We start from the raw sequence: 23,965 nt of genomic DNA, 5'->3' as shown, positions 1-23,965 counted from the left end.
TTCAAGTATCTGCTGTCTCTAGTCTTAACATCACTAAAAAATTAAATTAAATAAACAGCAAAAAATAGAACATTTTAAAATATTTTAAAATATTTTTTTCCTGTTGCAAGCATAAGATATAGCTAAAGGTTAATGATGAAATATTATGTACTTGGCACATAATAAATGCTTAATAACATTTATTGAACAAATGAATACATGAACCCACTGTAGCTATTGCAATATAAATATAACTTAGTGACTCATATCCTGGGAAAACATAGATTTATAAAAGGTATCATAAGTTAATAGCAAGGTATTCAAAAGCTTGAAAGTTCAGTATGGAGAGACTTATAAATGAGAACTCTAATATACAGAGGAAAGTATTGTGTTATTTAGGCAAGACATACTATTAGTAAAAAAGATAATCATCACAAAAGAAAAAAAGGGCAATCAATAATTTTTTTTTTTTTTCTTGAGGAGTGTCGCCCTTGTTGCCCAGGCTGGAGTGCAATGGCACAATCTTGGCTCACTGCAACCTCCGCCTCCTGGGTTCAAGCAATTCTCCTGCCTCAGCCTCCCAGGTAACTGGGATTACAGGCATGTGCCGCCACACCTGGTTAATTTTGTGTTTTTAGTAGAGACAGGGTTTCACCATGTTGGTCAGGCTAGTCTCGAACTCCTGACCTCAGATGATCCACCTCTCTCGGCTTCCCAAAGTGCTGGGAATATAGGCATCAGCCACTGCGCCTGGCCAGCAATCAGCAATTGTAATAGATGTCACGACCAGGGGTAGAAATAAAAATATCTTATTACAAGGCAGTAATTGAGAAATCTATAAATACATAATCCTTGATGGGCAGATATGAAAAAGAAGTGATGTAAAAGAGATCATCTTTTATTGCCAAGTTGAAGCTAGAAGAATATGGTTTGGGAATGGCAAAATCCTCACAGCTTCATCACCTAAATAGAGAATAATAACGTTTATAAAAATTATGTGTAGTCATAATACAATTAATTTAAATATTTTATCCCTTTTGAAGCTCTACAAAAGAGATTATCTACAAGACTGGGGAAAAAAGATGCTCAAATCACCTAAAAAATGGATCATCAGATACATGGAGAATGAAATACTTAATTATCTAATAAGTGGGGGGATTTGGTTAATTAATCCAAGGCTTTTACAGTTATTTATAATGCTTAACTCTATCTTGTACTTTTTTACTTGGCTATTGTGACGGCTTAGTAATTTAACAAGAAGAACAATTAGAAGGGTTAGATAACTACGCCAGACAACACTAAGTTGATGTGAATAGAGCAATTAACTCAGATACTAGTTTACTTCTACAGCAACTGACTACTCTATAAATTTTTTTTTTTTTTGAGACAGAATCATACTCTGTCACCCAGGCTGGAGTGCAATGGCACGATCTTGGCTCACTACAACTTCCACTTCCCAGGTTCAAGTGATTCTCCTGCATCAGCCTCCCCAGTAGCTGGGATTATAGGCATGCGCCACCAAGACTGGCTGATTTTTTTGAATTTTTGGTAGAGATGGGGTTTCGCTATGTTGGTCTCCAACTCCTGGCATCAAGTGATCCCCCTGCCTCAGCCTGCCAAAGTGGTGGGATTACAGGCATGAGCCACCGTGCCTGACCAACTCTATGGTTTTCAAATGACTTATTTTTAGGTTGGATGAAGACCAAATGAAGTTCTGCCCCTTCCTACCCTATGCAAACCCTGGGTTCATAGATTGAAAACAGATAGAGGTTTAGGGTGTTGCTAGTGTCAGGAGCAGTACCTTCATGATGAAGAAGAGAAAGATGATGATGACAACGTTGACCCGGGGGTGAATCCACACAGCTGACTGGCCCAGGCTCTCAGGATCACCCGCGTGTTTCACCCATGTATTGTTGTCAAACAAAGTACTGATGGCTTCGCGGGGCATCAACTGGGAGAGGAAGAAGCAGAAAGGGTGGGTTCTCCAGGGATCTCCTGTGCTTCCTTTTTTGGAGAACTTATTCCCCAGCCTCATTATTTAAGGGTCTCTTTTGCCCTTTTCTCAGGGAGAATCTAGAAAGTCTATCCTTGGACAAAACTACTTATGCTCTGAAGCCTGAGGTATATCTGTGCTGTTTCCTCTTTACCATGTGGCCCCACCAAGAGCTGACCTCTCCAGCCATGAATTGACCCATTCCTGGTGGGAAGGTGAATGAGGCAATGACAAAGGTAATGATTCCAGGATACAGCAGGCGGCTGAAAAAGAAACAGAGTTAACCCCCACAATTCAGCCAACTCACAGTAAATACCATACTGAACGTTGGCAAGCTGAAGTTTCCTTTAGTCCACCGTAGTCTCATTTCTTTAAATGAAAAAGATTCTCTTCACACAAAAAAATAATATTTGAGGCCAAGTGCGGTGGCACATGCTTCTAATACCAGCACTTTGGGAGGCCAAGGTGGGCAGATCACCTTAGGTCACAAGTTCAAGACCAGCCTGGCCAACATGGTGAACCCCCGTCTCTACTAAAAATACAAAAATTAGCCAGGCACGGTGGTGCATGCCTGTAATCCCAGCACTCTGGGAGGCCAAGGAGGGTAGATTCCCTGAGGTCACAAGTTTGAGACCAGCCTGGGCAACATGGTGAAACTCCATCTCTACTAAAAATACAAAAATTAGCTGGGCGTGTTGGTGCATGTCTGTAATCCCAACTACTCAGGAAGCTGAGGCATGAGAATCGCTTGAACCCAGGAGGCACAGGTTACAGTGAGCCGAGATCGCACCACTGCACTCCAGCCTGGGTGACGGAGTGAGACTCTGTCTCAAAAAACAAAAACAAAAATAATCTTTAAATGGGAGACCACACAATTCACCCCCTAACCACAATATCAGGGCTTCCTTATATTTTAATGCAAGCCACCCAGAGGCATTTAATGCCTTCCCCAAAGATAAAAAGGGAGGAGCTCTTGGAGAAACCAGAAAGTAAATGGGTAGGGCAAGAGAAGGGCAGTGACTCACTGCTTAGCAAGAAACTGGCTGAGGGCCCTGTGCTTTCGGACACCGAGCATGACTTGGCGATGCAGATACACAAATACAGCTCCCAGGAGCCCACAGCAAATCCTGAGGGTGTAATTTATAGAGTTGGAATCTTACAGACATGAAATCCTCATCTCTTGGACATAACTACTGCAGGGAAACAAATACCAGGCTTCCACCTTTCCTATCTGCCCACATCCCCCCAGCAATGTACTCTATCTGTGCCAACCCCACCTTCTTTCTAGCTTGGGTCCCTTCCAATCTACAGCCTCACCCCACACCCTGCTCACCACACACAGAGCAGGTAACCCCACTGACCCGATGGCAGCAAAAGCTGGTAGTTCCTTCAGGTCAAAGGGGAAATCCATTCGGAAATTGGTTCTGAACAGAGCAGTGATGGTGACTGTAGGATGGAAAGGCCAGGATTATGGGGGGAGCTTCGTAGAAACCCAACAGGGAAACAGAGGTGGGCAGTTTTCAGGATTAATTCCTTCCTCCGATCCCAGTTTCTCCTCTTGAATGTATTTTCCTTTTTTCTACGCACACTCCTCCACGGATATACTCTCCCACTCCATGACCTATATCTTTGTCATACACCCTTGGGCCTTGGTCCCACCCCACAAATGATGCCGCCCATGATTCCTTTTCTGAACTGCCCCACAGAGTTTTCCTCTGCACCCCATTCCCAGCTTTTCTATTCCACACGGCCTCCACCCCAGGCCTCCTTGGTTACCAGCATCCTTGTTCCACACTGCCAGCACTCGAAACACGAAGGCGCTGAACGTGGCTGCAAAGAATCCTCGCCAGTAGTTCCGAACAGCAAAGTAGGTGGAGGTGACCTCGATGCTAAATAGCACTCCTGCAGGGGCACAGAAGTGTGGTTGGGGGCAGACAGCATTGAAAGGGCTCCCCCACACTCCCCACTGCTTGGACCTAAGGAGCTTTTGCGGAAACATGAATCTGGGTGGAAGCAGTAGTGGAAAGTAATGATCTCTCGGATTCCCATGCTCAAAACCACACAACTCTCAGGCTAGGAGTTTTTTATTTTTATTTTTATTTCAGACAAGGGATGGGTCCAACAAGACACAGAGAAGATTGAAAACGAATGGGCCTTCAACCTCCAAAACATGAGGACCAAGTGTCCGTGCCCTCTGCATCCCTTAGAATGTAGGGTTGAATGGGGTTCACAACTGTCAGATACCCACAGGGACTAAAAGGTAGTTGAAAAAAATCTGCAGAGAAGTTAAGAGAGAGAAAGTTCCAGAGTAGTTCCTCAGTAGAGTTGCCAAGCAGAGCTCAGGATTTACAGGGACTCTCCTTAACACCCTCCTCTGGACTTTCCTACCGTTCTACATATACCATGTACCCTGGGGCAACCTTATAAGGAAGACAGAACAAAAATAGGAGGGGGCTTTGCAGGAGCTGACAATCCTCGATAGTTCAAGAAAAGAAGGTATAGGAGTCATACAAATAATAATAATAAAAAACTAATACTAAAAACCTGACTTAAAAGGACCAACACAAGGGGAAAAGCCAAGAGGCTAGAAGAAGATAAAAACAATCATGCTTAAGAAAGGTGGGTGAGGCAAAAGGAAAGCTAAGTAGTAGTTCTAAGTAGTACTGTTTCTGAGCGTAGGTGCTGGAGCAGAAATTGAGGGGGTAGATCTACAGAAAAAGAACAAGGGTTGTTAGGGACAAAGTAAGGAATGCGAGTGAGGGCATAAAAAGCAACACTCAAGAGAGGCAAAGAAAAAAATATTTCAACATATTAAGAATAAGGGGGGTGGACTTTAATTTGATGCAAAGTAAAAATTGATGACAAAATTACCTAAAACCTGGCTAAGCCTCATCTTTATCAAAAATGAGGAAAAAGAACCAGGGAAATGCAACCACGCACATAATTGGATGAATGGAGATGAGGCCTGGCCTCAGGAAACCTTGAACTAGGCAGGTTTGTCCCCTTTCTCTCCATGTGAACAGTGTGAACGCCCTCTTCAGGCAGCATCTCACATCCTAGTAATTTTCTTCTCCCTGTGCTATATTCAAAAGTCACATCTCTTGAATCCCCCAGGACCACCACCTTCTCTTCTATAGGTGACAGTCGACTAGTTACATCAGGTCATTTGCACCAAGGGCAGGGTGACCTAATGGTTACTCCCAAACGCAGCAGCTGCTGCAGTTTGGCAGAGGATTTCCAGTGAGCAGTCCCAAGTCCCCTTCCCTGGGAAGCCATCCCCAATCCTCCTCTTCAAGTCGAAACCATCCGTCCTTCAGCCTAAGCTCTCAGAATTTTGGGTTATTATAGCACTACCACTTTCAGATCCAGATATTTCTTTACATTTCTGAGATCCCCTAGGATTGAAAATTCCTGGGAGGCCAGGCGTGGTGGCTCACGCCTGTAATCCCAGCACTTTGGGAGGCTGAGGCAGATGGATCACGAAGTCAGGAGTTCGAGGCCAGCCTAGCCAACATGGTGAAACCATAACTCTACTAAAAATACAAAAATTAGTCAGGCGCGGTGGCAGGCGCCTGTAATCCCAGCTACTTGGGAGGCTAAGGCAGGAGAATTGCTTGAACCCGGGAGATGCAGGTTGCAGTGAGCCGAGATCACACCTCTATACTCCAGCCTGGGTGACAGAGCAAGACTCCATCTTGAAAAAAAAAAAGAAAATTCCTTGGAAACCAGTACCTAGTACGGTGCCTGGTGAATAATCAGGGCTGAATGTCTATTCTCGGGATGAGCAGGGGAGGAGAGGAAAGGACAGGATGAGGAAAGAAGAGAACAGAAGAGAACAGAATTTCAGGAAACAGAAAGGCAATGGGCAATGTGGGGCAGACAGAGCTTTGCCAATCACCCCTTCTGCCCTGCTCTTCACATCACATCAGGTGAGCAGCTGCCTCTGGGGCCTAAAAGGAGGATTTGACACAGCAGGAACCAGGTAGAGTGAGTCTCTCTCCTTTTCTATACCAGTAACAAAAGCAGTCAGCTTTGATTTGCCTGGGTGTAAACTATCCAACTGATGAATATTTTACAACAATTTTTTGAAATCCTGGGCTAGGTTTTCTTTCCCACGACGCGGTTCTGGGACACTTTCCCTAGCAGTCTGTCACTGTATGCTCCGGAATGAGAGCTAATTTTAATATTAGCCTGAGCCAAACATAAAATGTGCAGTTAAAAGGAAACAAAGCATTAAAAACAAAAACAGCTTTTGGAAGCTCTCTGCTCAGGTTCTGGAACATTGCTCTCTTCTCCCACCCTGGATTCCCTCTCTACCTTCTCTGCTGCTCCTGTGCCTCTGCCCAACCCCAGCCTTTGTCCTTGGTCTCCTGCTCCTCCTACTCATAGACACACTTTCTCTCTCAATTTCATGTATGCTCATGCCATCAACTACACCTATACGCTGCTGATTAGCAAAGCCATGTTCCTGAGCTTCAGACTCGTCAACCCCGCTGCAAAAATGGTATCACCTAGATATGTCACAGGAACATCAAATTCAATACACTCAAAGTGAAATGTATCAGCTAGCTCCCCCCACCAGATCTGTTTCACTTCCCATATACCCAGTCTTGGTTACTAACACCACTATCCACCCACTTGCCCTTGTAGGAAATCTGGGTGTTAGCCTACATCCCTCCTCTCAATCCCTCCTCTCAAATACCCCACACAAAATTAATCACCGGGATGTCAGGCAGGTGGCCCATGTCTGTAACCCCAGCACTTTGGGAGGCCGAGGTGGGTGGATCACTTGAGGCCGGGAGTTTGAGACCAGCTTGGCCAACATGGAAAAACCTCGCTTCTACTAAAAAATACAAAAATTAGCCAGGCACAGTGGCATGCGCATGTAGTCCCAGCTACTGGGAGGCTGAGGTGGGAGAATTGCTTGAACCCAGGAGACAGAGGTTGCAGTGAGCCAAGATTGCGCCACTGCGCTCCAGCCTGGGCCACAGAGCAAGACCCTCTCTCAAAAAGAAAAAATAAAATTAATCACCAAGTTGTATCAATTTTACTTTCTATCATTCTTCTCTTTCTCTTCTGCCTCTGTCCAGTGCCGTCTCTTACTACCTAGCATCAGGACTATGACAATTGTCTTCTTGTTAATCTTGGATTAATCCTGTTAATCCCCAGGCCAATTTTGTCCTGCACACATCTGACAAAGGGATTGGGTGGACACTCAAAGCTGGCCATATCACTTCCTTGTGCACAAGTATTTCATGGCTTTAATTCACCCCGACAGTATTCCCCAAAGTCAGGTCTGTGAGATACTACAAATCCCATGCCCACGAGACAGGGTTCTGTGCAAAATGCTGCATTAGAGCCACATTTTGGATATTCCCAATGCATGTCAGCATATCAAATGTTCTGGTAACTTTTCTTTTTCTTTCTTTCTTTCTATTTTTTTTTTGAAATGGAGTCTCACTCTATTGCCCGGGCTGGAGTGCAGTGGCACGCGATCTTGGCTCACTACAACCTCCGCCTCCCAGGTTCAAGTGATTCTTCTGCCTTAGCCTCCCAAGTAGCTAGGACTACAGGTGCCTGCCACCACACCCAGCTAATTTTTGTATTCTTAATAGAGATGGGGTTTCACCACATTGGCCAGGCTGTTCTTGAACTCCTGACTTCGTGATCCGCCCGCCTCGGCCTCCCAAAGTGCTGGGATTACGGGCATGAGCCACCGTGCCTGGCCACTGATAACTTTTCTAGTTTCAAAAAAACCTCTCTCTTTAACCAAGCTTTTTCCAGCTGATTTATAGAAGCACTTTTACACATTAGATCTACTAAACCATGAAACACATTTGTGCAAATCCTAGTCTAGAGAATAAATTCCATATTCTTATACATAGCCACGAGGGTCTTCATAATTCAGCCCCCCTTTACTTGTCCAGCCTCATTTGCTATTATTCCTTCCTCTGTATCCCCTGGTAATACTCAGCTACTGCCCCCATCTTAACTTTGCAATGCTGTTTCCTCTGTCCAGAATACCCTGCCCCCACCATCCTCCTTGCCAGTCCTACTTATTATTCAAGCCTCATATCAAACACCACCTCTTTTGTGACACTTCATGGGCTCTCGTAGGCAGGTTAGCATAAGGTCCCCACTGCACTTTACCCCAGCTGCCACTGGGCCACTTTTTCAAGTGGGCTATGATGATAGGTTTGCCTGCCTGTCCAGCCTCTCAACTAGGAGCACCTGAGTGTGCAAGATCCCGCACAGGGCCTGGTACAGAATGGGAGCAAGATGCTTGTCATTTTAGTAGAATGCTGAATTCTATTTATTTCATTAGTGTAAGAAATTAAGAGCTGACTCCATAATGAATACATCATTTTGATACTAATTTTCCTTTCAGAATTATTTGGTATTCTTTTTTAAAAATCAAGTAATAGGCCAGGCATGGTGGCTCACACCTGTAATCCCAGCAGTTTGGGAGGCCAAGGTGGGCGGATCACTTGAGGTCAAGAGTTTGAGAGCAGCCTGGCCAACATGGTGAAACCCCGTCTCTACTAAAAATACAAAAAATTAGCCAGGCATGATAGCGCAGGCCTGTAATCCCGCTACTTGGGAGACTGAGGCATGAGAATTGCTTGAACCCAGGAGACAGAGGTTGCAGTGAGCCAAGATGGTGCCACTGCACTCCAGCCTGGGTGACAGAGCAAGACTCCATCTAAACAAACAAACAAACAAACAAACAAAGTAATGCCACCTGCAAATACCTTTGTCATTTACCACATAATACAGCCTAAACATGGCACCTTAATTTTTAAGTACTTAACAATTTCTTGTGTCAATAGCAATGCTTTATCTGTGAATTTTTTCTTCCTTTTTCTACCACAGTGGTTTCAGAACTGTTGCCTGTAACTTCTTTGTGATCTTTACCTCTCCCATACTTGACACAGGACCAAGAAGAACCTTTCTGATTCTTCTCAGAAATTCCAATTTTCCGAGGAAAATGCAAATTCTCTTCACGTTAAGAGAATCTGGCTGATTAAAACAAAACAACAGAAGTCTCTCAGTCTAAAAATATTATTTAAACCTCCTGGATTTGAAAGGCTAAAGAGTAAATAAAGGCAAAAGTGGGTATAAATGTAAGTGTGAACGTTTAACATGTGCAAAATTCCAAATACACTATCCTCCACTGACAAGGATTAGTGATTTTCATGAGTAGAGCTGAGGACAGAAATGTAAACAGGATGCTAGCTGATGTGCTTGCTAACTTGGGTTCCTTAGTCTGTGTGCTTTGCCACAGTGTTTGCATAAGTTAGATCATGCATTTGCATTAACTTTAAACTCTTCTCCACTTATCATTCCTGTGCCAAGTCATTTTAGTTCCCTGGAAGATTCTATGAAAAGATTGCTTAACATTTCCATAACTGAAAAGAAACCTCTAACAGTGTGTCATTTAAGAAGCATATGCCCTTCCTGCAATTTTGTTTCTTCATATATCAACTTGGTGTCCTTTTTATCATCAATGAATCCAATGAATGCTCTATATAATCCTGCCCTGCTAATCTAGCTATAATTGATTTTGATGAGTCAATAAACAGATACGACTGCTTTCTCCGACTACATCCATTTGTTAATCATCCATGATAAGGAAAATAATCTGAGAGATCACTATTTGCCTTATACTTGGAGAAAGAGCTAAACTTAACTTTAAATTGCTATCAAGGGACATTTATCCTTTGAAACTCTCCTAACTATTCCACACTAAAAGCTTACCATTAATCTAAATAAGGTCTACCTGAATTCCCATGCAATTAATAAAGCACAACAAGATGTGGATTTTTCCCTTGAAGGAGGAAGTTCATAGAGTCCCCTGTTAGAGACGTCATCAGTGTAGGGCAAAAACATCCAACAATACAAACAGGTTTTAAAATAAGTAGGGGCGCCACGGAGACTGCCTTGGTTTTAATTCCTGGCTTGTACCTTACTAACAGAATGAACTTGCTCAAGTCAGTCTCCCTCTCTGTAATTCAGTTCTCTCCTCTTCCTCCTCTGTAATATCTGTCTGATATGGTTTTGGCCAGGAATAAAAGTAAGTGCTTAGAACATTGCCTGGCACACAGCAAACGCTTACTAAAAGTCAGCTGTTCTTGTAAGTAACCTGGTAATACCAGCACTTGTGGATACTGATTAAAACTGTTTTGGGAGCCAGGCCAGGCAAGCCGATTGATGGGGGAGGGGGTCAATCACTTGCCTCCAAGTGGTGTCCCAAAACAACAGCCGACTCCCACAGCACAGCCCACCGTCAGGATATCAGAGTAGTAGTATGGCTGCTACTAGGGGAGAGACAGACAGAGAGACAGGTGGAAGAGAGGGAGGTGGGCAGGCAGAGGACAGTACAAGCAGGGATGGGGAATAAGGCAGAATGAGAGGCCTAAGTCACAAGGAGTCCTTGCGGTCCCATGTCCTCTGTGATTCCCAGGCCAAGAGAAACTCAATGAGTTTGGCAAAAAGGAATTAACCTCATAGCACAGTGCCAAAACGAAATAGAAAGTAGAAAATGAAATAAAAGTTAGGCAAATGTATGCCAGGCATGTAAATCAACAAATGATAAGCAGAAGAGAGACAACAAGAACTCCAGAAAGCAGTACTAATAAATCCTGCACCAAACAGCAAGCAGTCTCAAAAGAATACACAGCCGTTCGCTGAAAAAATATAGGTATCTGGACCGCAGGGGCTGTGATCCACAGTCATTCCCTGGATGCCCACTCCAAAGCTTGTGGCAGCCACCCAAAACCCCCTTCTAAGTCTTGCTTAGGCAACCGGGAGAGGGAGGAAGTGCAACTTGCCTCCAACAGGGGCTGCAAAGCAGCATCCCACGCCCACTGCACAGGCCGACACCAGGAGGTCAAGCTGCCCAGGCACGGTCTGCAACAGAGAAGCACGCGGGACAAGGGGGTGGAGGGGGGGGGCAGGCAGGACGTATGTAAGAGGTAGGGTGAGGGATTGGTAGCTACAAAGGGATGGGGGAGCACAGAAGGGAAACGTGGAGGGAAACTGACACAGAAGGGGTGGTATGGACTAGCAGGGAGAGCATGGGAGCAGACCACAGGCCAGACCTCCATGTGGGGGCACAGGTCAAAGAGGCGAGGACATTCGGAGGACAGGCACAGGCTAAACAGAGGCATTATGTGGCCAGGGTAGGCAGACAGGGGGACGAGGAAGGGAGCGTGGATTAGTGCGATGCTCCTTCAGCACCACAGCCAGCCCAGAGCAGAGGCAGCCCTCCCAACACCCTGGACACACGGCCGGACTCTTTCTACCACCTGGCCCCAGCTCATTTCACTGTCTCAACCTTACCTCATATACCCCGCAGAACACAGACATGAACTTGCTGAGGACAGCAGCACAGATGCTGGCAATGTGGACGAAGGGGCCCTGGGAGAGGGGGAGCGAGGGGGCGGGGGTCAGAGGCCAGATGGAGGCTCTGCGGCACTCACTGGACTAATATTCCTTACTCCAGGCACTGTGCCAGGGGCTGGAAATACATGAGTTACACAGAGGTCCTGCCCTCACGAGGCCTCATCCCAGAGAGGAAAAAGAGCAGAAACCAGTGTGTTTCTCCTCTCCAGAGAGCCAGGGTGGAGGAGGGTGGGAGGGCACGTGTTTAGAGGAAAGGGCCTGAGGAGCCTCCCTCAAGTAGAGCTTTGAATGATGGGAGGGAGGGAGCCGTGCCGATGTCAGGAGGAAGAATGTTCCAGGCTGAGAAAACAGCACGCAGGGGCCCTGAGGGGCCCAGGGCAGAGTGACTGAGGGACAGAAAGGAAACCTGTGAGCCAAACACAGGGAAGCGGTGGCAGAGGCCTGCAGAGAGGAGGAGCCGGAGTCCACGGTCTAGAAGGCCACAGCTGGCGGGCGCCTGTAGTCCCAGCTACTCGGAGAGGCTGAGGCAGGAGAATGGCGTGAACCCGGGAGGCGGAGCTTGCAGTGAGCCGAGATGGCGCCACAGCACTCCAGCCTGGGCGACAGAGCGAGACTCCGTCTCAAAAAAAAAAAAAAGAAGTTCCAATTGGGCCGGGCGCGGTGGCACAGGCCTGTAATCCCAGCACTTTGCAAGGCCAAGGCAGGTGATCACCTGAGGTAAGGAGTTCGAGACAAGCCTGACCAATATGGTGAAACCCTATCTCTACTAAAAATACAAAAATTAGCCGGACGTGGTGGTGTGTGCCTGTAGTCCCAGCTACTCGGGAAGCTGAGGTGGGAGAATTGCTTGAACCTGGGAGGTGGAGGTTGCAGTGAGCCGAGATTGCACCACTGCACTCCAGCTTGGGCAAGCGAGCTAGACACTGTCTCAACAACAACAACAACAACAAAACTTTCAATTTTATTTTAAGAGGCATGGAAAGCCTTAAGAAGTTTTTGACCAGGGGTCAGATGAGACTGATTCCATTTTTAAAAGATGCCTCTGGCTGCTGGGTGGAATATGGCAGTAGGGGGCAAAGATGCAGACCAGCAGAGAACAGAAGGAGGCTGCACCCCACCGAGCAACCTTGAAAACAGCACAGCCTCTTTCTCAGTCCTAGTTTTCTCAGATTCAAGCAAGGGAATTGGTCTGGATGATCTCTAAGACAGTGTTCTCAACCAGGGGAGATTTTGTCCCCCAGAGGGTCCATATGGCAATGTCTGAGGACATGCTGGTGTCACAACTGGGCGATGCTGCTGGGCATCTAGGAAGGGTCAGAGGCCAGCGATGCTGCTAAGTCCCCACCACTGCACAGAACAGCCTCCCCACAGCACAGAGTTTTCTAGCTCCAAATGTCAGGGGTGTCCAGGCTAAGAGCCTGCTCCAAGCTCCGCAAGCTGTGCGGTTTTTGTCATTGGATCCCAGGTGGAGGAACTTCCAAAGCCTTTCCCCTTCCTAGTGTCCCCTGGCCCTGACCTTGGTCCTGTCTCCTGATCCACTTCCACTCCCAGAGCTCCCTCTAGAGTTGGTGCCACCCTGGCTCCTGAGGGCCCTTCCCAGCTCTTGCTTCAGTCATTCCAGGCCTACCTCTTTTCCCACGGGGATGCCACTGCCCAGACCCGCAGTCAGGGCGACAACCTTGGCCACAAAGGCTTTCATCGTGAGGTATTCCTTCAGGACAACCCCACGAAGTATTGTCTTCATTTCGGGGATTCCAGAGCCTAAAAGCATGGAAAGATTATGTGCAGGGTCAAGGTGGAGGTTAAAAAGGAGATGAATGTCCGGAATGTGGGAATGGGAATTAAAGAGGGCTGAAGAGGCAGTGGTGGGGAGGATGGGGCAAGGCAGCACAGGGCTGTGGGTGGGGCTGGATGATGGGGGAGACAGACAGGGCCCCTCTCAGGCCACCCAGCTCAGGCTGAGTCTGGTGGCAAGTTCTCACCAACAGCCTGGGGAGAGATGAGGTGGCAGAAGAGGGCGCTGAAGAGGATGAGGACTAGTGGGAAGGTGACCCAGACCAGGAACTGCAGAGGAAGGCTGGGCCGCATCTGCGCATAGGACCACCTGTAGGCTGCGGAGACACATGCCTGGGGTTAGGCAGAACGTGGCTGAGCAGCCGTGTCCACGGCACCAGGAAGTATACCCGGCATGTTCTCAGGCCGTGATCCTTCTGTGTGCCCCTCCTGAGATGGTGCTGCTCTCATTTGACACATGGAAGCCTGAGTTATGGGAGGTGATGTGGCCTGTTCCAGTTGGTAGTTGGTGGCTGTGTCACGAATCCCACTGGAGTACTGGGGCTGGAGGCCTGGGTGTGACCAACCACCCGGTGTGCCCAGAACCAAGGGATTTCCTGGGATTCGGGATGTTCAGTGCTGAAACTGGGAAAGTCCCTGGGAAACTGGGGCAAGTTGGCCACCCTATTAGAGGGGCATCCACTGCTTGGGCGGCAGTGAGTGGAGTGGCGTGAGAAGTGGAGCAGGCCTGGGTCTGGTCTTTTCTGGGCCTGGAGTCCCACCTGATCCCTCTCTGCGCAACATTCGCTTCCCATAACACACCCTGCTTACCCTAGGTAGAAACTCCAGGAACAGCTGTGGGCAAAGGTCCAGGTTAAACCTACCCTGAAGGCTTTTGGCACTGACGTAGTCCATGCTCCAGCTGACCAGAGCCATCAGCAGTCCCAGAAGCACCAGAAAGATCCAGTCTTCCCCTAACTTTCTTCTCACCACCTGTCCCAGGCGGCGGACACAATCTAGGAAGAGATGAAGGGGAAAAAAAAAAAAAAATATATATATATATATATATATATATATAGAGAGAGAGAGAGAGAGAGAGAGAGAGAGAGAGAAGCAGCTAACGAGTCACTACTTTGGGTGCTATACCCAAGATGGGAGGGGAAGCCTTGGGCCCCCAGGGTCCGTACGTCTTATGCACTGAGTTTCTCATTACCCCTCTGCTGATTGCTGCTCCGGCCCCTGCAAAAGGCACCAAAGCCCAGTTCCCCATGAATACTTGAATTCCTTTGTAAAACTCATTTCTTGGAGTTGTGGGAGGCAAAGTGCGAAGGAGGTGAAGAGAGGTGCCTTTTCCTTAATACTTAGAGAGGCCAAGCATGGTGGCTCATGCCTCTAATCCCAGGAATTTTGGAGGCTAAGGTGGGAGGATTGCTTGATGCTAGGAGTTCAAGACCAGCCTCAGCATCCTTACAAAAAAAGTTTTAAAATTAGCTGGGCATGGTTGCATGTGCCTATAGTCTTAGCTACTGGAGAGGCTGAGGCAGGAGGATCACTTGAGCCCAGGAGTTCTAGGCTGCAGTTAGCTGTGATCACTCCACTGCACTTCAGTCTGAATGACAGAGTGAGACCCTGTCTCTTAAAAACAATTAGAGGAGAGTTTTTGTAGCAGGGCAGGGAGTACGTACGTGCAATGGGATGTCCAAGTTATTCTCCTAATCCCTGTACCTCTTTCTACTCCAGATTTCTTTATTCCTCAGTCCCCATCACCTTGACATTTAGAATAGTGATCCTCATCCTTGCTGTCCACGGTAGAACTGGAGCCTGTCTTCTTGGGCATCCCTATGTCCCGCTCCCTGTCTGAGAATTGTTCTTTGTGATGGCCATAAATCTGGACAGAGAGAGAATGATCAGTGTCTGCCTTGTGGAAGAGTAAAAAAATAATAGACAGAGGGCAGCAGACAGACTCACAGAAGAAAAGAGCAACAGCTTTTTGAATTCTGGGTGTTGACTGCATGCAGGGTGACTTTGTGGTCATCCCTGCCCTCTACTCTTCACCCTCCATTCCCACACTTCCCACCCTTTCCCTTGTCCATTCATCCTACCTTCTCTCCACCCATTCTCCAACCTGTACTCACCTTGATCCAGGGTAGCCTTTATCAAGGAGGCCAGTTTTTGCTTTGAAGCAGAGGTACAGAACTGTGCTGAACCCAGGCGGCCATATCAATCCGGTGTTTTGTGTCACTGTGCTTTCTGTATGTGCCACCATTTCCCCAGACCACCTGCATTGACTTTCCTCCTAACATGAACAGGGTGAGGACAGACTGGGCTAACTAGCAGGGCAGTCTTCGTTGCACTTTGCCTTGGAGTGTCTAGCCTTACCTGAGGCACTTCAGGTCCTCTATCAAGCTTCAAGACCATCCACCTCATCTCCCAGTGCTTGTATGCACACACAAGAACTAGCCCGAAAAGGCAGGTCAATCTACTTTTTCCCACAGCCAGATAATTAGACCCCTACCTGCCCCACATGTGAAGAGGGCAGAGCAGCTCCCCCCGGTCTGGTGGCCTTCCACTTCCATCCCGAGGCAGAGCACATGTGTCTGTGTGGGGTATACGAGAGCTCCAACCACTTTTAGCCTGCCCCACTCCCACTACACTAACTGTCCTCTGGGGCCAGGGTCAGGCCAGGCCATGTTGCTGGATTCTGGGACAGCCTGAGTAGAAGAGATCTGATTTCACAATATGAGCAGCATTTTACGCCACAGTCCTGAACAAGCACACACATGAATTGCCCTGCTCATGGCTGTTTGTCTTCTGGGTCAGTGACCGAGGGAGGCAGTGTTTCCTTCCAAACCCTACCTGGGACCCAGAGAGAGAACATACTTCCCAGTGGAAGTCAGACAGCTGAGGCTGTCTCAGCTCCTCGAGGCCCCAGGCTGGTGGAGACGAGGAAGGGGGTTGCTTCATATCATCATACCTGGGCTGGGAAAACACTTAAAGGGCCAGATCTGTTCTGGCTGGTCCCATGCTAACCACCACACCAGGACAGGGTGAGGGGAGGGCAAGGGAGAAGTCAAAACTCAGGTCTACAAGTGATACAATGTCTGGGATTTGTTAAAAAGTATTCCACGGTGTAAGCCAGGCTCAGTGGCTCACCCCTGTAATCTCAGCACTTTAGGAGCCTGAGGTGGGCAGGTCACCTGAGGTCAGGAGTTCGAGATCTGCCTGACCAACATGGAGAAACCCCGTCTCTACTAAAAATGCAAAAATTAGCCAGGCGTGGTGGCGCATGCCTGTAATCTCAGCTACTCGGGAGGAGGAGGCAGGAGAATCACTTGAACCCGGGAGGCGGAGATTGCGGTGAGCTGAGATCGCGCCATTGCATTCCAGCCTGGGCAACAAGAGCGAAACTCCGTCTCAAAAACAAAAAACAACAAAAAAAGTATTCCATGGTGTGTAGAAGGGTGAGGGTGGGGAAGGGAAGAATAGATGGAACAATAGTGACAAAATATTGATAACTGGTGGGTACTTGGGGGCTTCACTATACCATTCCATTTTTGTGTAAGTCTTCCATAACAAAAATTAAACAAAGAAAAACTAATCCAAACTCTTGTTTGCTTTTAAGACCTGTAGAAAACAGGCCAATTCTACTCCCCAAACTAACCATAGCTTCCCAACATGAGGCTTCATGCTCACCTGGCCAGTCTCCTCACTGTCGTCAGGAAGTGCCATAATGGCACTGTTACTCAAGTTGTCATCCCACCCAGATACGACCACGTACATGAGTGAGAGCACGGGGCCAGGGGGAGGGGTCTTCCCTCCTGCTGATCCCAAATGGTGTTCAAAGGCCTAGTCAGACCCCGCTGTCTTCAGGAAACCTTCCCAATGCTCGATTCCAGCCTACATTGACCTGTATGTCCCTGTTCCCTACTGGGTCCCTGGCGCTGCCTTTGCAAATACTCCTGGGGGTTGGTCAGGGACTGAGAGCAGATCTTTTTGACCCCCAATGCTGAGATCCCCTGCACAGCTCATGCCTCAGCTTCCCAGCCCTAAACCTAGAGGAACTGTAGGCTCCCTGTTAAAAAAAGAAAAAGAAAGAAGGAAAAAAGCCTTTTAAGTTCTGACCAGACCGGGTGCAGTGGTTCACACCTGTAATTCCAGCACTTTGGGAGGCCAAGGCAGGTGAATTACCTGAGGTCAGGAGTTCGAGACCAGCCTGGCCAACATGGCAAAACCCTGTCTCTACTAAAAGTACAAAAATTTGCCAAGCATGGTGGCAGGTGCCTGTAATCTCAGCTACTCAGGCGGCCAAGGAAAGAGAATTGCTTCAACCCAGGAGGCGGAGGTTGCAGTGAGCCAAGATAGCACCACTGTACCCCAGCCTGGGAGACAGAGTGAGACTCCATCTCAAAAAAAAAAAAAAAAAAAAAAAGTTCTGGCCAACTGTCCTCCAGACAAATTCTATCCTCTGCTGTTCTCTGCATTCTTTGGAGGGACACTTATTTATTAACCATGACCTATCTTTTTCCATGACAATTTCACAGCCTTTCCTTTCGTTGTGCCCATCCCCATTCCCCCTTTCCTAGGTGTTCATATCCCACCAATCCCACCGCAGGAGGCTGCTCATCCCTAGACACTCCTAATTAGTCTGCATGCTTCTGTTGCTGGGATCACATCTCTGCCCTTTTCCAGGTGCCTAACACTTAGTAGGTTCTTACTTGATCATCTTGCCACCTAAAAGCTCGTACATCTCTGCTCATTTTGACATTGGTAGATCTTTGATCACTGATTAAGCAATTCAGTCTGTTTTCTACACTTGCCCAATTCCTTTCTTCTGCTTTCTGCAGGAAGATTCATGTGTGTGTGTATGCTGCCGAGGGTCACAGAGGCAGAAATCTGGCAGTGTCTACCTGTGGGTGAGGGTGTGGGAGACAGCTCCCAGCACACCGCAGTGTGGGCTCCTACGCAATCCACTCCACGTAGGTTATGTAAGCACGAGCTATTCATGCACGTGAGGCTCTGCTGTTTCCCCATATGATTCGGGTACTCTGTTGGTAAAGGTTGTATGAAAGTGCCTGCATATCTCTCTAAGTGCATACTTAAGGGAGCCCAGACTTTCAAAGATTTTCATATTTTGAACACATTACCACGTACTTGTTTTTTAAGTTAAAAAAATGCTGCTCCCTCTTTTCACCCAATTCCTAATTTTCACCAGTCTCTGGCACCACTGTCTCCCCTCATCCATGGCTCCCCTCTCCCCTTATAGCACTTTACCTGTGTGGGGTGGACGTTGTGGCGGGGGCCTGCATCCTTCCGGAGCCTGTGTTGGAGGCCCCCATTCTCAGAGGGCAGTCCGTAGCTGGTGCAGTGTTCAAAGGGCATGTACTGGTACTGGGGGTCACTACCCCACCAGCTTTGTTCACCCCCACGCTGCTGTGACCGGGATTGCTCCATGTTCCCTCCCCCCAAGCCCCGGCCAGGCCTTGGCCTGCTTGCCCCGTCCTTCCCCCAGTGTAGCTCCTTAAGCCTCTGCTCTTGCTGTCCCCAAGGCGTCTGGGGCAGCATGCCCACCTCCAGCTATTTATAGCCCCCTCTCCGTCACATGACCCCCCACTGCCACATCTGATCTGCTTGGGGTCGAAGCAGGTGTGAGTGCAGTGTGGGGGTGGGGGTTGGGATGAGAACCTGAGGGACAGCCCCACAGGGAATTCCCTCTGCTGAGCCAGTGGCATTGTCCCCCTCCTTAGTCAGCTCCATGTCACTGGTCCCTCTATAAATATCGCCTGGACCAGGATGAGAAACTGCTGAGTATGCTCTCAAACCTATGTGTAGAGCCGGATCTGCATGGAAGCCCTCCAGTTGCCCATTTCTCTTCTTCAGGATGTGGAAGGTGAGGGGTGGGTGCTGGATAAAGATGAAGCGACTTGAAGTTCTGGAAACACTGGCGCGTTAACTCACCTGGGAGAGTAACTGGTGCCTCTCTGCCACATCTCCTGGCCGGCTTGTTCCCACCTCTGTGTCTGCCCAGGGTTCTGTCTGGCCAGCTCTGCCAGCCCATCCCATGTCCAGCATTCTTCTCCAGCTCTTTGCCCTCTTGTCTGCCAGAGGCTGCTAATAACAGCTTGGGGGCATCCCCTGATCCCATCCTTATCACCCGCTGGGTGTGGAACACTTATGGGAAGTGGGAAGTTGGGGGTCGGTAATAGTCTTGGGTTCTAGAATTTCTCCCACTTCCCAGACGGTTAGGTGTCAGCCACACTGCCAACTCAGAGGGACTGAGCTTCCATTTGGACTGTGGAGTGCCCACACTGGCTCCATCAGATAGATAACAGGGGAGATAACAGGGGAGAATCGAAAGTAGAAAGAGGCACAGGGAAGGGAGAGGTGGGAAAGGAGTGAGGGCTTCTCATGACAAGCCCGACAAACATGAAAGATGATGGGGAAGTGCTCTCTGCTATTCTTCCCTTTTCAGGTCAATAAATACTTTTTGGCCAAGGACAAACTTTTCTTCCTGGCATCACATTATAAAACCAATTTTCCTATGACATTTCTTCCCTATGAACTCCTCACTATAGGAGAAAAGATATGAACTGAGCTAAAGTAAAGTTTAGGATCCATTACCAAATTGGGTCTGTCCCAGGACAGTCCAAGTTCAGGGACTGCAGGGTAGGGACACCAAACATATGGTCTACAATGTGATTTTGACCTAGGCTAAATGGAACCACCCAAAGCAAGAGGCAAGCCAATATCATTAAAAGTACTTTTTCTTGGGCTTCAACATCATTAATCATCAGGAAACCAAAATCATAATGCAATATCACCTCATACCTGTTAGGATGGCTATTATCAAAAAAGCAAGAGATAGCCACTATTATGGCTATGGATATTATGGTTCATGCTTATAATCCCAGCAATGTGGGTGACCAAGGTGGGTGGAATGCTTGAGCCCAGCAGTTCGAGACCAGCCTGGCAACATGGGGAGACCCCGTCTCTATAAAAAATATAAAAATTAGCCATGTGTGGTGGTGCACGCCTATAGTCCCAGCTACTTAGGAGGCTGAGACAGGAGGATCACTCAAGCCCAGGAGGTGGAGGCTGCAGTGAGCTGGGAAGGCACCACTGCAATCCATCTTGGTCTACAGAGTGAGATTATGTCTCAAAAAAAATTAAATAAAAGGATGAGATAAATGTTAGAATGCAGAGAAAAGGGAACCCTTGTGCACCATTGGTGGGAAGGTAAAACGGTATAGTCATTATGAAAAACAGTACAAAAGTTCCTCAAAAGGTAAAAACAGAACTGCTATATGACTCAGCAACTCCCATACATCCAAGGGAAAGGAAATCAGTATCTCAAAGAGGTATGTGCACTCCCAAGTTCATTACAGCATTATTTACAATGGCCTAGAAATGGAAACAACCTAAGTGTCCACTAACAGATGAATAAAGAAAATGTCATGTGTATATAAATATATATAATGGAATACTATTCAGCCCTGACAAAGAAGAAAATCCTGTCATTTGTGACAACATGGATGAACTTGGAGGACATCATGCTAAGTCAAACATTGCAGACACAGAAAGAAAAATACTGCACGATTGCACTTGTATGTGGAATCTAAAATAGTCAAACTCATAGAAGCAGAAAGTAGACGGTAGTTGCCAGGGGCTGGGCTGGAGTAAGGAGTGGGAGAATGGGGAAATTTGGTCAAAGGATACAAAGGTTCACTTACACAAGATGAGAAAGTCCTGGAGATCTAATGTACATGGTAACTATAGGTAGTAATACCACATACTTGAAATTTGCTAAGAGGGTAGATCTTGAATGCTCTCACCTCCCTGCACCCCCAAAGCAACTATGTGAGGTGATGGACATGTTAACCGGCTTGATTGTGATGATCATTTCACAATGTACACATATATCAACACATCTAGTTGTACATTGTTGGAGGCCGCACAAATGTTTCTTATGATTAGGCACAATTGAAGCCTGTCAGTAACAATATGAACCTGTGATCAATTCAGCAGCTGACCAATTGTTATCTCCTTCTCCTTGTTCTTGTTACCCAGTAAATATGAAGGGCTGAGAAGCTCGGCGGAGGTGTGGGGGGCGGGGCTGCCTTTGCTCACTAGAAGCAGGGAGCTCTCTTCTTCATGTTGCCTTTCCTTAAAACAGTTTCTTTTGTCTTAAGTTTTCATTTCTACATTTGTCCCTTTGTTCAGTCATAATGATGGTCTCAAGTGGTAACAGTAGTAACTGCTGTAATGACGGTCTCAAGTAGTAGTGTAATTAAATATGTCAATTATACACCAATGTAGCTAAAAAATAAAAACACCTGCTCCAACAACAACCCTACAAACCTCAAGGCCTATAATCTCTCCAAAAAATTACAAATGTGTGATGAATTGAGAGACTAAAGATTCTGTGATGATACCCACCTTTTCTAAAGGCAGAAAATAAGGATAGACATCTACGGCATAGGTATGAGCAGAAAGGATTACTTTCTTAATAAAGAAAATAGAACCTGTGGGTTCCTCCCTCCTTCCGAGCCTCTATCCTGGCTGCTGCATGGGAGAGAGGCCGAGATGGCAGGTGAGATCGCCAAGGCTCAGGTTGCTCGGCCTGGTGGCAACACAATCTTCGGGAAGATCATCTGCAAGGAAATCTTAGCCAAAATCATTTTTGAGGATGACCGGTGCCTTGCTTTCCACGACACCTCCTCTCAAGCACCAACACATTTTCTGTTGATATCGAAAAAACATATATCCCAGATTTCTGCAGCAGAAGATGATGACGAAAGTCTTCTTGGACACTTAATGATTGTTGGCAAGAAATGTGCTGCTGATTTGGGCCTGAATAAGGGTTATCAAATGGTGGTGAACAAAGGTTCAGGTGGTGGACAGTCTGCCTATTAAGTTCATCTCCATGTTCTTGGAGGTTGGCAGATGCATTGGCCTCCTGGTTAAGCACGTTTTGGTGATAATTTTCCCTTCTCTGGGCAATGATTAAGTTAGGCAATTTCCAGTATGTTAAGTAGCACACTTATTTTTGCCTGTGTATGGAGAGATTCAAGAAATAATTTTAAAACTGCATACATAATAAAAGACATTGTTGCATGAAAAAAAAAATAGAGTGCCAAGGTAACACTGCATTCCTTGGAGGGCTTCAGAAACAAGATTCTCCCATTTGAGGAGTATAGCTCTCCTAAAGGTGATCAGTTGCTGTAGGAACTTGATAAATATAAGCAGCAAATATGAGATGCAATTATGACTTTCTTACTATTTCTGAGAAAGACAGGTCCCTAAAACAGAGCAGCCTAGTCATGGACTCTGAGATTTGAAGGCAGAGACCAGTGGAGTGAGGGAAGTGCTCACATCCAGCCAAGCTGAGTGGAAGCGTGCGGTCTCGAAGGAAAGCACCAACGGTGATTCTTAAAACCAGATTCTGAAATTAGGAGGGTCAAAGACATGTACAGGCTGCCAGTGCTGGAGGGCAAGGGTTTGAGAGTAAATATCCTGTGTTTGAAATTAGGAATAGTTTAAATCCCATGGGTTTAAATCCCTGCAAGAGAACAAGAAAAGAAAATGTAAACCATGCCCACTCCATCATCCCGCTGGGCTTAGTAGCTTAGGTTCTTATTTGGAGGCACAAAGATGGGCTTCTGGGGATTCCTGTGAAGCTCCTGAATGTGAAAGCAAATTCATAAGCATGCATAAATGATATATATTCTTTCAAGGTTTATTTTATTTTTTGAGATGGCGTCTCACTCTGTCACCCAGGCTAGAGTGCAATGGCGTGATCTCTGCTCACTGCAACCTCCGTCTCCCGGGTTTGAGCGATTCTGTCACCTCGGCCTCCTGAGTAGTTGGGATTACAGGCACTCACGGTCATGCCCAGCTAATTTTTGTATTTTTGTAGAGATGGGTTTCTCACTATGTTGGCCAGGCTGGTCTTGAACTCCTGACCTCAGGTGATCTGCCCGCCTTGGCCTCCCAAAGTGTTGGGATTACAGGCGTGAGCCACCGTACCCGGCCTCTTTTGGGGTTTTAAATAGATCATCCTAGGGTCCATTATACAAAAAGTTTAAAAGCCCATAGGCTTATGGAATTGCTATTTGAAGGAAAACTGTAAAAAGTTGCCATGCAGGATACATGGAGGAGAAGTTTTGTGTTGGGTATAGGTGAAAGAATTTTCTTTCTGGGTTACACCCTTGTTTTCAGACTCTCACGTCTTCCAGTCTGGCCTCCCCAACATACTGGGCTGTAAAACCCTTATGTTCTTTAAAGGTTTTTTCAGTCATCACTTTCCCTCTGCATATCTAGGCAGCCATGGAACCCATGGCCACCTACTTTCTGAAATTTCAGCTAAGCTACAACTTCCTCTGAAGACACTTTGTAGTGCACGCCACTGGCGGTCATGTCTCCTCTCCTCCTTATTGTGCCTTGCCTCCTTATGCTTTTTTTTTTTTTGAGACGGAGTCTCGCTCTGTCGCCCAGGCTGGAGTGCAGTGGTGCGACCTTGGCTCACTGCAAGCTCCGCCTCCCGGGTTCACGCCATTCTCCTGCCTCAGCCTCCCGAGTAGCTGGGACTACAGGCACCTGCCACCACGCCCAGCTAATTTTTTGTATGTTTTAGTAGAGACGGGGTTTCACCCTGTTAGCCAGGATGGTCTCGATCTCCTGACCTCATGATCCGCCCACCTCAGCCTCCCAAAGTGCTGGGATTACAGGCGTGAGCCACCGCGCCTGGTCAGCTTCCTTATTCTTTAAGCATCCTTAGTCCTTTCCCATCCCCTGCACGTCAGGCTTTCCCTGTAGTAT

General features: G+C 47.2%; 1 protein-coding gene and 1 pseudogene across 1 annotated transcript in view; one reads left to right on the top strand and one right to left on the bottom strand.

Annotated features, from left to right (window-relative positions):
* CLCN1 (chloride voltage-gated channel 1) overlaps nt 1-18,696 on the bottom strand; it is a 36,296-nt gene extending 17,600 nt beyond the window's left edge. Inside the window, exons 1-12 of the mRNA XM_003270861.2 lie at nt 18,422-18,696; nt 14,918-15,038; nt 14,035-14,166; nt 13,360-13,488; nt 13,005-13,138; nt 11,315-11,392; nt 10,209-10,287; nt 3,749-3,874; nt 3,334-3,418; nt 2,998-3,099; nt 2,151-2,235; nt 1,781-1,930 (exon numbers count right to left, since the gene is read on the bottom strand). Of these exons, the coding sequence (XP_003270909.2) occupies nt 1,781-1,930; nt 2,151-2,235; nt 2,998-3,099; nt 3,334-3,418; nt 3,749-3,874; nt 10,209-10,287; nt 11,315-11,392; nt 13,005-13,138; nt 13,360-13,488; nt 14,035-14,166; nt 14,918-15,038; nt 18,422-18,601 (1,401 nt within the window). The 5' untranslated portion in view covers nt 18,602-18,696. The remainder of the gene's footprint in view (nt 1-1,780; nt 1,931-2,150; nt 2,236-2,997; nt 3,100-3,333; nt 3,419-3,748; nt 3,875-10,208; nt 10,288-11,314; nt 11,393-13,004; nt 13,139-13,359; nt 13,489-14,034; nt 14,167-14,917; nt 15,039-18,421) is intronic.
* A 3,034-nt stretch (nt 18,697-21,730) lies between these two features.
* Nucleotides 21,731-22,060, top strand: LOC100600846 (annotated as a pseudogene).
* Nucleotides 22,061-23,965: the final 1,905 nt, after the last annotated feature.

Source organism: Nomascus leucogenys, chromosome 13 (genome assembly GCF_006542625.1).
Source record: "Nomascus leucogenys isolate Asia chromosome 13, Asia_NLE_v1, whole genome shotgun sequence".
NCBI lineage: Eukaryota > Metazoa > Chordata > Mammalia > Primates > Hylobatidae > Nomascus > Nomascus leucogenys.
This window is presented reverse-complemented; position numbering and strand designations above follow the sequence as displayed.